This window comes from Caretta caretta, chromosome 4 (genome assembly GCF_965140235.1).
Source record: "Caretta caretta isolate rCarCar2 chromosome 4, rCarCar1.hap1, whole genome shotgun sequence".
Lineage (NCBI taxonomy): Eukaryota > Metazoa > Chordata > Testudines > Cheloniidae > Caretta > Caretta caretta.
This window is the reverse complement of record NC_134209.1, coordinates 129,301,168-129,317,545: the sequence shown is the minus strand read 5'-3', so window position 1 is coordinate 129,317,545 and position 16,378 is coordinate 129,301,168. Positions and strand designations below refer to the sequence as shown.

General features: G+C 42.8%; 1 protein-coding gene across 1 annotated transcript; it reads left to right on the top strand.

Annotated features, from left to right (window-relative positions):
- Positions 1-1,965: 1,965 nt before the first annotated feature.
- Positions 1,966-15,113, top strand: GRPEL1 (GrpE like 1, mitochondrial). The gene is made up of 4 exons (XM_048848954.2): positions 1,966-2,141; positions 5,564-5,726; positions 7,495-7,576; positions 12,839-15,113. The coding sequence occupies exons 1-4, from the start codon at positions 2,068-2,070 to the stop codon at positions 13,183-13,185; spliced, it is 666 nt and encodes a 221-aa protein (XP_048704911.1). The 5' UTR covers positions 1,966-2,067; the 3' UTR covers positions 13,186-15,113.
- Positions 15,114-16,378: the final 1,265 nt, after the last annotated feature.

Sequence of the window (16,378 nt, the reverse complement as noted above, 5' to 3'; positions counted from 1 at the left end):
GTTTAAAAACAGAAGCAGGATAATTAAGATAACAAAAGGCTCATCATTCAAGTAAAATAAGGATCCTTAGATGACCCTGAAAGCATTACCAGGCATTCCAGTTAAAAGATAGGAAACAAAGGGGTAGTCTACACTGGCAAGGTTAACATGGCTTGTGTTGTCATGGCTCTAAAAAAACACCTTCAATGTTGATAAATGCAAAGTAATGCACATGGCAAAATATAATCCCAACATACAAAATGATGGGGTCTAAATTAGCTGAACCCGTCAATAAAGAGATCTTGGAGTCATTGTGGATAGTGCTCTGAAAACAGCTGCTCAATGTGCAGTGGCAATCAAAAAAGCTAAGATAATATTGGGAATCATTAGGAAAGGGATAGATAATAAGAGAAAAATATCATATTGCCACTATATAAATCTGCCAACATATTGAATAGTGCAGATTTGGTCCCCCCTCTCAAAAAAAGATATATTGGATTTAGAAAAGGTACAGAGAAGGGTAACCAAAATGATTAGGGGTATAGAACACCTTCTGTATGAGGAGAGATTAAAAAGACTGAGACTTTTCAGCTTGGAAAAGAGATGACTAAGGGGGGGAGGATATGATGAAGATCTATAAAATCATGAATGGTGTGGAAAAATTGAATAAGGAAATGTTATTTACTTGTTCACAAAACACAAGAACTAGGGGTCACCCAATGAAATGAATAGGCAGCAGATTTAAAACAAACAAAATCAAAAAGTATTTCTTCACAGTCAACCTGGGGATGTTGTGAAGGCCAAAACTATAACAGGGTTCTAATACGAACCAGATAAATTCATGGAGGATAGGTCCAGCAATAGCTATTAGCCAGGTTGGGCAGGGATCCAACACCATGTTCTGCATGTCCCTTGCCACTGTTTGCCAGAAGCTAGGAGTGGGCAACAGCGCAACTTCATGATTGCCTGTTCTGCTCATTCCCTCTGAAGCACCTGGCATTGGCCACCACTGGAAGACAGGATACTGGGCTAGATGGAGCATTGGTGTTACCCAATATGGACATTCTGATGTTACATAAAACCCACTCCCAGAGTGGAGCTAGAACCGAGGAGTCCTGACAGAGTCTCTCTCTCTGCACAGTTAGTTACAAAGTAAGAATCCACATGAACATTTTAACCTAACCAGTATCCCTTAATGACAGGTTTCAGAGAAGCAGCCGTGTTAGTCTGTATCCACAAAAAGAACAGGAGGACTTGTGGCACTTTAGAGACTAACAAATTTATTAGAGCATAAACTTTCGTGAGCTACAGGAATGCATCCGATGAAGTGAGCTCTAGCTCACAAAAGCTTATGCTCAAATAAATGTGTTAGACTCTAAGGTGCCACAAGTCCTCCTGTTCTTTTTGCAGTATCCCTTAAGTGTCTTGTCACAAGATGTCAGCACATGTTGCTATTAGAACTGAGCGGTTCTAATATTTATTTAATTTGCTTTCTTTTATAAAGGCATTAGATACAGGGCTGCTGTCAGCCAATTGCTAAGTTGTCTGCCAATAAACTTACAGTTTTAAAGTGCCTAAGTAGCCACAGGAACCACAGTTAAAGTTGCCCCCCAATCTGAAAGGACGCCCCTGACCACAGGCAGCCCTGGATGAGGCCGAGCACGGGGAAGGGGGCAAGGCAGTGGCTTCGGCCAGGGCAGCAGGAGGCCCAGGCCCTGCCCCAGAGAGCCCTGCAGCGCCTGAACCCACCAGTGCTGGAAGACCTGGCGCGCGCAAGGCTGGCCTGGAATGTTCACTATCTCCCCGCCCCCCCAATTGGCCACGCCTATCCCTCGGACCAGTAGCCTCACCCCTGAGCAAAGGCAAGGGAGCCGTCCGCGCCCTTTCAACTGCGTCTCGCTCAAGGTGCTGTGAGCCCGGGAGGGGGGAGGCCTCGCCCCCATGGAGAGGCCGGCCCGGCTGATTGGCGCTTGGTCCCGTCACTCTCGGCCCCAGAGGGGTGCCGCTCCCGCTGATTGGGCCGTGGCTCGGCCGTGACCCTGGGCGTTCGGCGGAGAGCGAGCCGCACGCACTCAGCGCGGAGAAGCCATGGCGGCGGCGGCTCGGTGCGTGCGGCTGCTGTTGAGACCGCGGCGCTACCCGCTGCTGAGCTGCCTGCTGCGGTAAGGGCGGCGCGGGCCCTCCCCTCCCACCCCTAGGGGGCCGCGGAGGCGGCTGGGGCCTTGCAGCGCCTGAGGCCGGCCCCTGCGGCCCGGGGCGGAATGAGCCCTGCGGCCCGGCCCGGCCCGGCCCCGTGAGCGCGCAGAGGGGCTGACGGGAGGGACCGCGCAGACCTTGCGCTGGCTGCGGCCCAGCTCCCTGCAGGCCGACACCGCCCCTTCCCCAAACTGCCGCTGGGCCTCGCCTGTGGCGGCGGGTAGGAGGGTGACCCGCTGGCCCACCTTCGTGCCGCGGGCGGGCGGCTTCCCCGGTCCCGCTCGGGGAGCCCACCGCCTGTTGGCCGGCCTCCATGCCCGGGTCTTCGCCGAGCTCACCCGGGTTAGCCAAGCTTAGCTGCTGTCCGGGGGCCTGTGTTTTATAGGCAAGGCCCTAGGGAAGCCCCGCCCACCGCAGGGTCTCTGCCCTCTGTCACCACCTGCCCCTCGCCGGGGCTCTTACCATGCCCGAGGAGGCTCCAGAGTGCCCCAGCTGGGGAATGAACGTGGGTGACTTTCTCTCCTGGCCCAAGTGGGGGAGTCAAGATTCCTGCACCTTGCCCCGCACACCCACCCTGGAGAGCAGCAGAAAAAGGGGCAAAGGCAGGGCCCTACAGAGATTGGGAATCACTCATTGACTCAAGGGGAGACAAGGTTGGCAGTTTGCTTCAGGGGATGGAGTTGTGCAGCTCTGTGTGGCATTTCTCCTTGCCATCAAGAGAAAAATGTCCTTGCTGTGTCTCATCCTTCGCTTCCCCCCCCCCCCCCCCCCAGAGCAGGAGAGAGGGTTCAAGCTTGACCTGCTTGTTGTGAGGGAGGCAGCCCATGTGAGGGAATCAGTGGCTCACTGATGAGAAGCAACACACAGGGAGCTGCACAAAACTCTGTAGCTCTGGTGGCTGCACTTTTCATTCGCACCATAGAGGCTGCAAGATTGTGTGTAATAAGATGCCTGATCTCCAACTCAGCGGCATTTTAAATGCTGCAATAGAAATCCTAGCCGTTGCCAAATTTTATGTGAGTTGTGTAACAGCAGGGAGAAATCCCCTGTGAAAGCAAATTAACAGTAGCCAAAATTCAGTCTGCTGCTATACTGTCCTGTCATGTCATTACAGCATGTCATGTTTCATAGCTCATGCAGTTTGGATGCATTTCTGTTGAAGGATTTAATGATCAGGTAGACAAGGCAAGTGGGTGGGAGCTAGTAGTTACTGTCATTCAGCAATGGGTGTCTTGGATAAAGGTGCTTTATTTCTTAAGAGATCACAGGTTGGAGTGAAGAGACTCTTGGGCAACTTTCAAACTCATTCAAGTTAATCAGCTGAAGCCGTATTTATTAAGGCAGCTAAATAAATATGGCAGTGCCTACCTGTGTGTAGGCTTATAGGTTTTAAGTTGTTGATTTTGATGCATAGTAAGAGGGAGGTGTTCTAAGCATATGGTACTTTGTGAAGAAAGGCCTAGAGTCACTTGTAGGAGCACAGGCAAAGATACGTGAGGGAAAGAGGATTGTCCTCATTTGCTATCTTATTTCTGAACTTGCCACCCCAACACATGCGCCTCTCGTTCATGGAAAAATGGGCACAAAATCATCCTAAAGCAGCGATTCTCAAACTGGGGGGTGGGGGCCAGTGGCACATAAAATGTATTCAAGGGGGAGGGGCATGACAAGCTTTTAGGACCAAAAAAACTTACTATGCACATTTTACCCACAGCAATGAATAGCTAGCAAAGCTCAGATGGCACTGTGCATTTTGATGGATTTCTGTTAAGCTTGCATAGCATTATGCCAAGTTGTTAATCCATTTGCTATGACATGGTGTGCAGCGTCGACCACAATCGCAGTTTTGCTTTTGCTTTTATTACAATGGATTGTTGGCTCATTTGTGCAATTCATGGAATTACTCTGCTCCAAAAAACAGGCATACCTATCATGCTAGTAACAGTGTGATGTCTGTAAGCAACATTTTACTTAAATGGCTCTGTTCGAATCAAGTAATGTAAATTTTCAGTATAAATGCCTTACTGTTTTTAATATTTAGTGAGAGTTGCATGTTGATTTCTTTTTATCGGTATATGTACTTGTATGGTGGGGTGGGAGGGTGTAAACTGCTATAGACACAAAGAAGGGGAGCACGGTTAAATAAGTTTGATAACTACTGTCCTAAAGAATAGATATTTTAAATTAAATGAATCACTAAGAAATGTCAGATACATATGATTACGCAAACACCTCATTTTTACTCCATGTTTTAACCCATTTCTGCTGATGCCAAAGAATCAGTTGTGTAATAATTAGAATTCTTCTGCTGATTCTGAGTTACTCACAATACTTGAATTTTTGGATTAGCTATTTACAAACGAGGTGGCAGTTGTTTTCTGGATTTTTCACCAGCAGGTAGTTATTCCAATTCCTTTGTTTTAGAGGAGGTTTAGTGACTGAAGCGTTGAAAATGATTGCATCATGAGACTTCAGCCTTAAATGTAAATTAATCAGGACATTAGGTAACTAAATTGTTGTGGATTTGTTTCCTAATTATATACCCAATGAAAAGGAAGTGGCCTTCATTTTTTCCTCAACCATCTTTCCCTAGTAAACTTAAGAAATCTTTATTTGAAATAATTAAAATGTGCTTGCCTGTATTGCCTGCTAGTGGTGGCTGTCTTGTTGCAGAATGACACCTGCAACTGTACAGGAGCACCTGAATCCAGCTAATCAATAAGAGTTCCATCATGCTTGAACACTAGAGAACAATAAATTGGTGTGACTAAAGACTTGAGGCTTCAGCACACCTTTCAGGCCAGATTTGATTCTAACCGGTGTTCCTAAATGTGTTGTCAGATAAGTTTTTATTGAAAACATGTCAGGCCTCATAATTGCAGAAAATTTGGGGCAAAAAAGCTAGTGAGCAGTCACCTCTCTTTAAACGGGGAAGGCAAATACTACCTCCATTATGGCAAGGGTGTAACTGCACGCTTCCAAGATATTTTCCCCCAAGATAGTTTGATTAGGAGCCGGGGTGCAGGTAGATGGAACAGTGATTAGACCAACTTGTAGGGTTTTTCTAATTTTGGGCTGTCAAGACTGCAGAGATTATTGTGGACACCATTCCATATCACATTGGATACTGAGTTACAGTTAGCAAGGAACTATAGAGTAAGGCCACGGTCTTGCAAATCTTATGCACTGTGGGACAACTCACAGTTAAGCATGTGCACATGGGTTGCAGGACTGTAGCCTTCATTTCTTTACAAATCATTTTTCTGGCTTTAGGATGGAGGTTTCTTTTGTATGAGATCAAGGCAAATCAGGTATTCAGTATGTTCAAAACCCGCTAATCTTTCCTAGGATGAGCAGCTGACTAATGCTCTGACTGTGTTTGCTTTAGGACTTCTCCACGGTTGCTTTGCATAGCAACACAACAGAAAAGCACTGGACAGAACTTGGAAGATTACCAGAGCCAGAATGAACCGAAGGCTGAAGCAAGCTCTGCTGAGAAGATATTCATTGAAGAAAAAGCCAAATTGGAAGAGCAACTAAAAGAAATGACTGTAAGGGTCTTTTGGTCAGCCAGCATGCACACATTCTAGGAAAAGTGTGACGTTCCAGGTGCACTGTACACAAGCTGGATAAGACTATGTAGCAGTTATTTCATGAATTAAATATTATAGATTTGAATAATCCTAAGTGGACGCTTCCTTTTAAGTTTAGTTCATTAGTAGTACATAGTCGTTTTGCTGTGAACAGACTGCTAATATGCTCTCTGGCCTTGGTTTTCAATCTAGAAAAATGTGGGTGATAATACTCATCACTGAGGCCTGGGAACATAAGCTTTGTTTACTCACATATTTTTCTCCTTAGCCTCTTTCTCTTCTAGTAATCCTGGAAGAGTTAGCCTTTTTATCCGGTATAGAACTAAATCTGAGTTTAGTGGTTATATTGATAACAATAGCAGTGGCATGAGCAAGGCATAACATATGAATACGCTCTGCAGAATTCCCCAAATTCTGCCAACCCACTTTTTCCCCAGCCTGCAAAGGCAAAACCTACTGTTTTGCTTCTTGGCATCTCTCTCTAGCAGGCACTTCCAGTGGTGCCAAACTGCATAATGTCTTTGTGACCCAACTGAGACCAAATTAATTTGTGCTTATAAGTCCTAAGATCTGAAGCCCTTTCCTTTATTTTCAGCCTTCTGGGCCTGCATGCTCATTCTTTCTTCCTGGAAGTGCGCTCAAAGGCTTATCTTTCTCACCAACAGAAGTTGGTTCAATAAAAGATATTACCTCACCCACCTTGTCTCTCCCTTAGTTAAGAACCATGAGCAGACAGGTTTTGGAAGGTAAGGCTGAGCAAACTTGTGGCCCCTGCAATCTGAAGATGTTGGCTACTATGATGAAAGAACTAGTATATGGTGACTCCGGCATGTGATAAATTTGCATTCATGGGCTAAATTGTGTTGTTCCGTCCTCAGCTGGTAGAGAGCAGAGGTGCCAGGAAGGAGAGGTACAGAAGTGTCCTATTCCCTTGTAGTGTGGGGTTCAGAATGTTTAATGGGTGAGAATAGGAGGTCTGGGAGGATGTGGGGACAGTTCAGCAACCAGTAGCTAAGTAAGACTATTTTGCTCTGCTGATAACAAATGGATTGACGCAAAAATAAAAAGACAACACCATGCCATGGTTGTGGCATAATGAGTCAGTGCAGAGGTATCCCATGTGATGTACTAAGTCTTGTCTGGAATGTACAAGGGATTAGGAGAGGCAAACTTTTTGACATTCCAGTACTTCACAGCTCTAGTTAAGAATAAAAAAAACACCCCACATTGAGGCCCAGATCCACAAAGGTATTTAGGTTCCTCCCTTCCATTGATTTTGATGGACGTTAGGAGCCTAAATACCTTGTTGGATCTGGGCCGGAGAGCCTGGAAGCACATCTTTTCCTCCTGTGCCATCCCCTTGTATCTCCTCCTTACCTCAAGTCACCTAAAAAAAACAAAATAAAAACCACTTGTGGGCAAGAGGGTGAACACAGAAGTACTGATTCTCTCTCTCCCTTGTTTTTCCACCTTCAAAATGAGGCTAATACATGCCTACATCACAAGGACATGAGGATTAGTCTTTGTACACTCATTTGAAGTGCTAGGTACAAATATTGTTTAGAATTTAGATGCAACTTTTAATAACAAACCACAGAGTCTAGCTTGTTAAACTGCTGCTTTGTAATGAAATTAATAGAACAAGAGCTTTGGTTTGAATTATTGGCATGCAATATACGGGCTGTAATGGGATCTTTTCTGCAATATGCTTTATCTTCTTCCTCAGGACAAGTACAAGCGAGCCCTGGCAGATACAGAAAACTTAAGGCAAAGAAGCCAGAAATTGGTAGAAGAGGCAAAGTTGTATGGTGGGTGGAGACTTTACTTGTGTGCACATGTTGTATTGTAAGGTGATGAAACACTAACTTGAAAAACGAAGCTTGCAAATTCAGAGCAGACACTGCTACTCACCCACAACTCCCACCATTTGGAACTCCCAGATATATTGGCATGTCCTTGTTATAACGTGTTGCTGAGAGCCTGAAATGTTACTGTCCTGATTTAAATTTAAAGTGATTTGAGATGCTTCAGTGTCATTACGATTTCAGTGGAGGGGTGTAAAACTGTGTGAGTTTTAGAAGCATTAGATTTAGATGTATCTTGATACCTCAAAAAACTCTGGATTGCTTGGTGTCTGCAAAATTTTCCAGAAACTAGTAAGTAAATATGAGCCATAATGTACACTGGCCCTTGTACACTGACATGATGTATAATCTTCTTGAGTGGATCGTCATTTGTTCGATTTATTACATGTGGCAATATTATACCAGTTTCACGAGGAAAGTATTTATTATACTGCGTTGACGTGTTACTGCTTTTACTAGGAAAGTTTTTTAGCTGTTTAATACCTAGGGGCAACATAGTCCACATTTGAATTTAACTGCTTGTGAGCTTTCATTGTAGAAAGTGAGGGAGCCAAACCCAATCCATATAGGATGGTGAAGTCTCAGGGCAAATTGTAGCCTGAATTCTCTTCCTTTTCCCAGGTCTGCTCTTCCCTCCCCCCCATTCAACCTTAAATTTGAGTGCAAGAGATCTGAAACCAGAAGTATTCAACTACTTGCTTTCTTAATACTTTTTTGAAAGCCTTTTGAAATTTAAATAGATTTTTGTCGTAAGTCTGAATACCAAAACTCATGAATGCTTAACGTTAACTTAAGTAAAAGCTAGATTTTTCAGAGGGCCGAGCACATGCCACTACCACTAACTTCAAGGAAATGCTAATTATGCTCAAGTGTCATGTTTGACAGTTCTGACTAAAGCATATTTTAATAGCTCTTTTTATCCTCTGAAAACAAATGTGCAAAATAGAAATGGTACTGTTTTGTAAATATTGCAGGAGCAAAAGATAGCACTCTGGCCCAGATCCACAAAGGGTCTTAGGCCTGGTCTACACTTAAAGCTTATAGTGACATAATTATGTTGGTCGGGGTATGGAAAAAACTGTTTCTTGCCAGAACTGTGGCAGTACCCACCTAACTCCATACATACTGGCTATGGGATGCTTACCTTATAACCTTTAGCACAGTGGTTAGGGAACTCACCTTGGATGTGGTAGACCCTGGTTATTTTCCCCCTCTGCCTGAAGAGGAGAGAGGATTTGAACATGGGCATTTCCCACTTCTCAGGAGAGTACCTAACCACTGGACTGTAGTGGGAGTCTTACTTTATCTGGCCACTGCAAATACACAAAATCGAGTGGCTTCAAGATGAGAGATTGAGACCCCTATGTCAGAATATCCCATAGTCCTGTAACCAGGGCATTGACTTGTGAGGTAGGAAACCCCTGTTCAAATCTCTTGCCCTCAGGCAGAGTTGAACTGAGATCTCCTGCTTACCAGGTAAATGCTCTAACCACTGAGCTAAAGGTCCCTCTGCCACCACTACCTGCCCCCAACAATTTTGTGTTGAGTAAGGCAGGCTTAGCACATGCCCACCAGATTGGGCCCCATGGGCAAGATAGCCATTGCCCTACCTATCTTCACCTGGTTTGAAGATTGCATTAGGGCTTAGGCATGAGGTAAGCATCTGGGCTGTTGCCTGAGGCAGCAGGGTGCGGACCCAGAGGTAGAAACTTAAGCATTTTGGAGACACTTACAGAGTAAATTTAGGTGTTTAGTTTAGACACCTACAGAGTTAGGAGGCAGCCAAGCAGAGGTTTTGTGGATTTCGATGGTGCCTAAATCTGGGTTTTAGGCTCCTTTGTGGATCTGGGCTTATATACTGTGAATCCATAACCATTTCATCTTCTTTCCTGACCTGCAGTTGACAAAGTGCACCAATATGAATGGTTACATGTTAACATTAGTTTAAATCCACAGTTAAAGCTTAAAAACAGGATAGCTAATTAACTAAAGAGTAAAAAGAAGCAGACTTCAGTTCAACAACATTCTGGACTCTTGTACAATTTTGATGAACATTTGAATACTTTAATTTGAAATTCACTCCTCACAAGCATTCATGCTAGTATGGTGCCTAACACAGTGGGGTTCTGATCCATGATTGGGCCCCTAGATGCTACAGCAGTACAAAAGACTCAATAAACCTTGAGTGAAAGCAAAATTTCAGATTGTATGTATGATTGTAAAATTGTCCATTTGCACTTGGCTAATTATTTCATTGAGGGAACAGAAGCTCTATGCTGAGATTTATTCAGATATCACAAAAGCGCAAAGTGCAACTACTTGTAAACTGCAAAGTCTTACTAGAAGAAGCTTGTCAATTTCAAATCTGAGACCTCTGCTGTAAGCAGCAGAAGGGCAAAGCAAATGAGAGAAATGCAGTCTAGATGAAATTACTGTAAGGGGGGCACACAAGTGGTTGAAAGACTGTACTTGAAAGGTAGTTATCCATGGTTTGCTATCAAACTGGGATGGCATATCTAGTGGGGTCCCACAGGAGTTAGTCCAGGGTCTGGTATTACTCAATAGTTTTCATTAATGACTTGATAATGGAGTGGAGTGTGTGGTTACAAAACTTGTGGATGACACCAAGTTGGGAGGGGTTCCAAGCATTTTAGAGGACAGGATTAGAATTCAAAGTGACACTGACAAATTGGAGAATTGGTCTGAGTTTAATAAAATAAAATTCAATAAAGATAAGTGCAAAGTACTACACTTAGGAAAGAAAAATCAAACGCACAACTACAAAATAGGAAACAACTGGGTAGATGGGAATTATACTGGATCACAAACTGAATATGAGTCAACAATGTGATGCAGTTGTGAAAGGCTAATATTCTGAGATGTATTAATAGGAGTGTTGTATGTAAAACGCGGGAGATAGTTGTCCCACTCTACTTTGCACTGGTGAAGCCTCAGCTGGAGTATTGTCTCCAATTCTGGGCATCACACTTTAGGAAAGATGTGGATAAATTGGAGAGAGTCCCAAGGAGAGCAACAAAAGTGAAAAAAGATTTAGGAAACCGAACCTATGAGGAAAAGTTAAAAAATGTGGGCATGTTTAGTCTTGAAAAAAGAAAACTGAGGGCGGACCTGATATCAGTCTCCAAATACGTTAAAGGCTGTTATGAAGAGGATGATGATAAATTGTTCTCCATATCCACTTCAGATAGGACAAGAATAGCCTTAATCTTCGGCAAGGGAAGATTTAGGTTAGATATAGGAAACATTCTCTAACTCAGAGTAGAGTTAAGCTCCGGAATAAGCTTTCAAGGGAGATTGTGAATGGAGGTTTTTAAGAACCAATTGGACAAACACCTTTAAGGGATTGTCTAGGTTTAGTTGGTCCTGCCTCAGTGCAGGCTGGACTTGATGGCTTCTTGAGGTCCCTTTTAGCCCTACATGTCTATGATTCTATGAAAGTTAACAAGTTTTCACTGTGCTCTGGTCCTTAAACCATTTGTATACTCTGTGGTTTGGCCATTTTATCCAAAAAATTAATTTGGGGCTTTCAGTGTTTAAGGTAGCTATACTTGAAGTTTTGGTTAGTTGTTAGGTTTAAAATCGTTTGCTTAGCATTTGACAATCCCATATCCATTATCAGTGTCTAAAGACACCCGTATCGAACTATGCAGATATTAAAGTGACTGCATGGCCTTGCTGGTAAAGTCTGCATTGTTTTGCAAAGGTTCTAGGCCTGCATAGAGGAAGGAATCAACTGGACTTGGAATCGACTTGGAAAGTTCCCCTGAGCAGTCAGGGTCCCTATAGAGCTCTTGCATGGATACTGTTAGCTCGGCACCCTACTTCAGTTTTAGCTGATGTACATAACTTTGTCTCTTGTTAGTACCCAAAAAAAGCTTTGGTGAAGGAGGGAATATCTAAATGCATTAAGTGGCAGCCACATAGGCCAGTCTCACCCGGTTCTCTTCAAGAACTTATTCACACCTAATCCTGGTGTCCTGGCTACATCAATTCCCCTGGTTATAAGCTAGGCTTTAGTATTCTCAACTTGATTTTGTCCATAATGCAGCATCTCATTGGCTCACCTTTATGTGAAAGTACATCACTCCTCCTGAAAAATCTCCCCCACTCCCCTTGACCACTTTTCTGGAGATGGCCCTACAGCTGGCAAGATGAAGTTAAGAACTGATCACGACAATAGCTAGCCAGCAAGGAGCTTCTGGGGACACAGCCATTGTGCTGTAGCTCTTGGAGTTATTGCATTAAAAAGTGGGGTGAACTGGAAGAGCTTTATGGGCCTTAGCTAAAAAAATCCCCTGTGGAAACTAGCCAGTGGAGTTTTGGGCAGAAGGTGTGGCTTCAGAACCCACCTCTTTAAATGGCACATGGGGGAAAGAGGGAGGAGTTCTGCTGAATGAGATCTTCAACTCTGTCCCAGTTCAGGTCAGTTAGGCTACTGGTTGAGCAAGGGCCTGCTTCGTCTCCCTTTTTTCCCATTCAGTGCTATTAAGAGAAGCTTTAACAGCTCAAGTGAAGATGCAGATGTGGGACAACAATGTGAGAGATTGGACAAAACGGGTGACACCAGAAAAATCCCAGGATGGGAGAGGGGAAAAAAGTAAATTACTTAACTTGAGGGTGGCGATTGTGTTTGTGTCTGTTGGCTAATTTAATAATAATTGGACTACTTGCTGAGGGAGTCAGATACTTTCCCTACTCCAGAATCAAACAGTCCACTTCTGTATTCTGTATTTTTGTATTATTATTATTATTGGGTTGGTATCCTCCAGGAACTCAGAAATATAACTCCCTTGATAAGATGTGTTCGAAAAAAAGAGCATAAGTTAAATTGATTTAGCATCAGTTTGAAATCTAGTCATAATTTTAAGTGAGTCAAGTAGTTTTATTTACTACACCTGCCCATTAGTCCACCTGTGACTTTTTGGTTTTATAATTGCATTTTCCTGTTTTAAAAACTCTCTCTCCCACTGCTGTATGACAAAATCTACACAAACAAGAGATGTGGACGCTGCACAAACTGCATAAATGCACAAACTAAAAGGGGGTGTGTGAGGGATAGTAACTTTCCCCCATCTCAGATAATTGTAACAATACTAGGTTTTTTTAATGTAAATTTAACTATATCCCCTTAAGAAGAATTAATCTGATTTTGTTTTTGACTTACGGCTGTCCATCTCGTTATAGGGATTCAGAGCTTCTGCAAGGACTTATTAGAAGTTGCTGACGTTTTGGAAAAAGCAACTGAGAGTGTTCCAAAAGAGGAACTCAAGGATGAAAACCCTCATCTGAAGAACCTGTATGATGGTCTTGTCATGACAGAAGTACAGATTCAAAAAGTATTCAAGAAGCATGGCCTGCTCAAACTGAATCCTGTTGGAGCCAAGTTTGATCCCTATGAACATGAAGCTTTGTTCCATGCTCCCATGGAAGGGAAGGAGCCTGGTTCTATTGCATTAGTATCCAAGGTCGGCTATAAGCTGCATGGGCGTACGTTGAGGCCTGCCTTGGTGGGAGTTGTGAAAGAAGTTTAGTGGCCCAATTCATAAGAATTAAAAATGCCATACAACTATTAGATGGCTGACTAGTTTTCCTCTTCCAATGTGCTTTTTTTTTTTTCCATTTCCACAGAGTGTCTAGAAGGTTTAAATTAATCCGTGAAACTGAAGCAAATGCTGAAATTTCATTTCTTAATGGACCATAAATAATCTGATGGACCTCAGTTTACAATTTTTTGTATTGTATTTTGCACTTTAGAAGCAGAGCTGACGAGCCATAAAATGTTATCCAAAATACAGATGGTTTAATCTGTAATAATCCTGGCTACTGAAGGTATGTTAAGTTGAAAAAAACAAAATATATCTACAGGAAACTGCATGGTAACAGCTTGATCACTGTTTAGAATGAAGAACCCTTTGACTTCGTGTGTCCTTTTGTGTTCATTTCCTAATATCGCAGTAGTGTCTGTGAAGCAATTCATGTAATTAGCTGTCTGCAAATGCCCACACAAGCTTTCACAGAGCAGACACACTTATGAGCTGCTTGCCCACTTGGTGGATTGCTGTTTCTATGACATGTCCATTTCCTGGAATAGGGTCTTTCTTTGAACAGCAAAAGTTTCAACACCTTTGTGATTCCAGATCTGGGTTTGAGGTTGTAAATAAAATACAGGGTAGGGGAGGGGATTGGCTTCATTGCTTTTATTCATATGCTTCAAAATCTCTTCTCAAGGAAACCATTTAATATTTGTATGGCATTGAAATAGCTATAGAAAAAAAAAACCTGTCCAATCTCTGGATTTTTGAAATACAATCACTTTGCTATGCAAATTTTATTTGCAACTATATTAAAGGTCACAATAGTAACCACCAGAAAAGTTATGTATATAAAAGTGGTTTTGGCATCTGTTACCGTTTTATAATTCATGTAGATGTATAAATACCTGATGAGTTAAAAGTAACTGGATCAAACAATATAAATGAACTCTACTTCATTTACATTCCTTAATAAGATGCTTTCCTGTTTGTTGGTTTATATTTTAGCCTTGACTACACTAGCTGGGAAGCAGCATCACCTTATGAACAGAGTAATGGTTATGCTGGGCATTTACTTTAATCCTGTTCCTATGTTAACCTCAGACAGGAGTGGCTAGAGCCAGGCCTACCCTTCTTCCCCCTGTTGTAAAACATCCTCCCTCTACTTCATCACATCCCACCTATTGGACATGGAGGGTGTGATTTTCACATGCACTCAACATGGGCCTAACTGTTGCCACTGGAGTCTTGAGTAAAACCCTCAGTGACTTCAGTGGGAGCAGTTAAGCTAAAGCGGAGCACTCTGAAAAATTCCACCCCCAAATTTTGGGTTTTGATTTGTGGTAGAGGAGTGTGTTACCTTAAACCTGGGAGTCAGCTGTGAGGAATTCTTATCTATAGTTACTGGGTGCCTGTATATGTGTATTCTCTGAACCCACTCTGTGTAGCAGTGGGAGGAGAGGGAGAGTGACTGGTTTTTAAAACTCCTGACACACCCCTAGTGGATTATGTGACCGCACCATGCCAGCTGATTTGTAATAGCAGAAGGGCTAGTTTGTTCCCTTTAAACTGGTCTCGGTTCAGGCAAAAAAATGTGAATATAACATAGGACTGCAGCAACTTATTTAGTTTCTAATCTGGCAAATTAGAAAGCAAAACAAACACTTCTTTGATTTTTTTTTTTTTTTTTTAGGGGGAGGGAGTCTTCCATCTCTCTCTCAATATATAGATCTATATATAGTGAAAGATTTTATCACTGTTGTCTTGGCCAACAGCTGCTGATTTCATACTAACTGCTCACTGAATAAATCATCAGGTATTTGTACGTTAGCCCATGGTGTCGTCATCCTCAAAGTAACAGCTGTGTTAGTCTGTATTCGCAAAAAGAAACGGAGTACATATGCTCAAATAAATTGGTTAGTCTCTAAGGTGCCACAAGTACTCCTTTTCTTTTCATCCTCAAAGTTATTCTACAACTTAATAAATAACATTGTGGAGAATACAATGATGGCAAAACCCAAATCTGGCTGCATTAATTTAAACCATGTTGGTGCCATAAGTTTTGTAACACCTGAATAAGAAAGCAATTAGCAAAGTACTTTGTGCTCTGATATACTTTGTATCAATGCATAGCTGTAGCTGTCACCCTACTGGTTTTGTGACTTTTACAGCAGCAGTTGAAGTGGAAAGGGAAGAAAAAGTGGTAGGGCTTTGTTGTACCCACAAAATAGGTTCTGCCCATGTCTGTGAGAAATCTCTCATTTTGCTAACAGTAGGTGATCACAATTAGACTCCTTCAGCACACATGGTCATGACTGTTGCTCCTTTAGGGTTTGAGTGCCTTAGTTGTGTGTCTCTATGAGGCCTGAGAGGTGTTTTGATGCTGGTTACAGCCTCTTGCTTTTGTTAAGCAACTGTTTGGACATATCACATTAGCACTAACAAGGGTGATTGCTGTAGTATGGATTGTTTTGAATTAACTGATCTGGACTGAAGAGCACTATATTTGTAACATCAGAATTGTCCTCTGAGATATCAAGGGGGCAGAGTAAAAGTGAAACATCTAGAGGCAGCTTTTTACTACTTTCCACCTGATTACTGAGCAGTGGCTTACTTGGGTAATGTTACTCTAGTTACAAATATAGCAGCTTAATATACAGTTTAACCAAAAACAAGTTTGCTGTTGAAAGAGCTGAAAATTTCTTCTGTTCAAAAGGGGGAGAGAGCAATTAGTGTGACACTAATTGTTTCAGTTGCTTTTCCCACTTGGGAACAGGCTAGACCTTGCTAACAAAAAGAACAAGGTGAACTGATTCATACAGTGTGCATATAGCCCACCTAAAGGGCTCAAAACAGAGACCTATGCACAAATCCATAAGCAGGAAACTGGATTTGTTTTAATTGAGGCAGTATTGACCACTTTTAGGGGGTCTGTGTCCATTGTCTTCTTTCCTATGTGAGAGTCTGTGCACCAGTGACTGAGTGACCAGCTGTATACCAAGAACCAGAGCATGCAGGAGGAGCTGGAGGAATAGGCTCACCTACAACCTCTTTCCCTTCCTCTCCACAATCTAATATTAAAGAAAAGGGCAGGGGAAAAGAGTAAGATGAGTAGCAGGAAGTACAGCAGGTGAGGTTGAGGAAGGAGACAGGAGAAGCAGCCCACAGTCGTCAGACCAGTAGCAGAAAGCTG

Bases quoted from the DNA above. Each gene is read 5' to 3' on its own strand.
- GRPEL1 (XM_048848954.2), top strand. From the start codon at position 2,068: ATGGCGGCGGCGGCTCGGTGCGTGCGGCTGCTGTTGAGACCGCGGCGC. The intron at 2,142-5,563 runs GTAAGGGCGGCG...TGTTTGCTTTAG, and splicing joins CTGCTGAGCTGCCTGCTGCG to GACTTCTCCACGGTTGCTTT. The intron at 5,727-7,494 runs GTAAGGGTCTTT...CTTCTTCCTCAG, and splicing joins AGCAACTAAAAGAAATGACT to GACAAGTACAAGCGAGCCCT.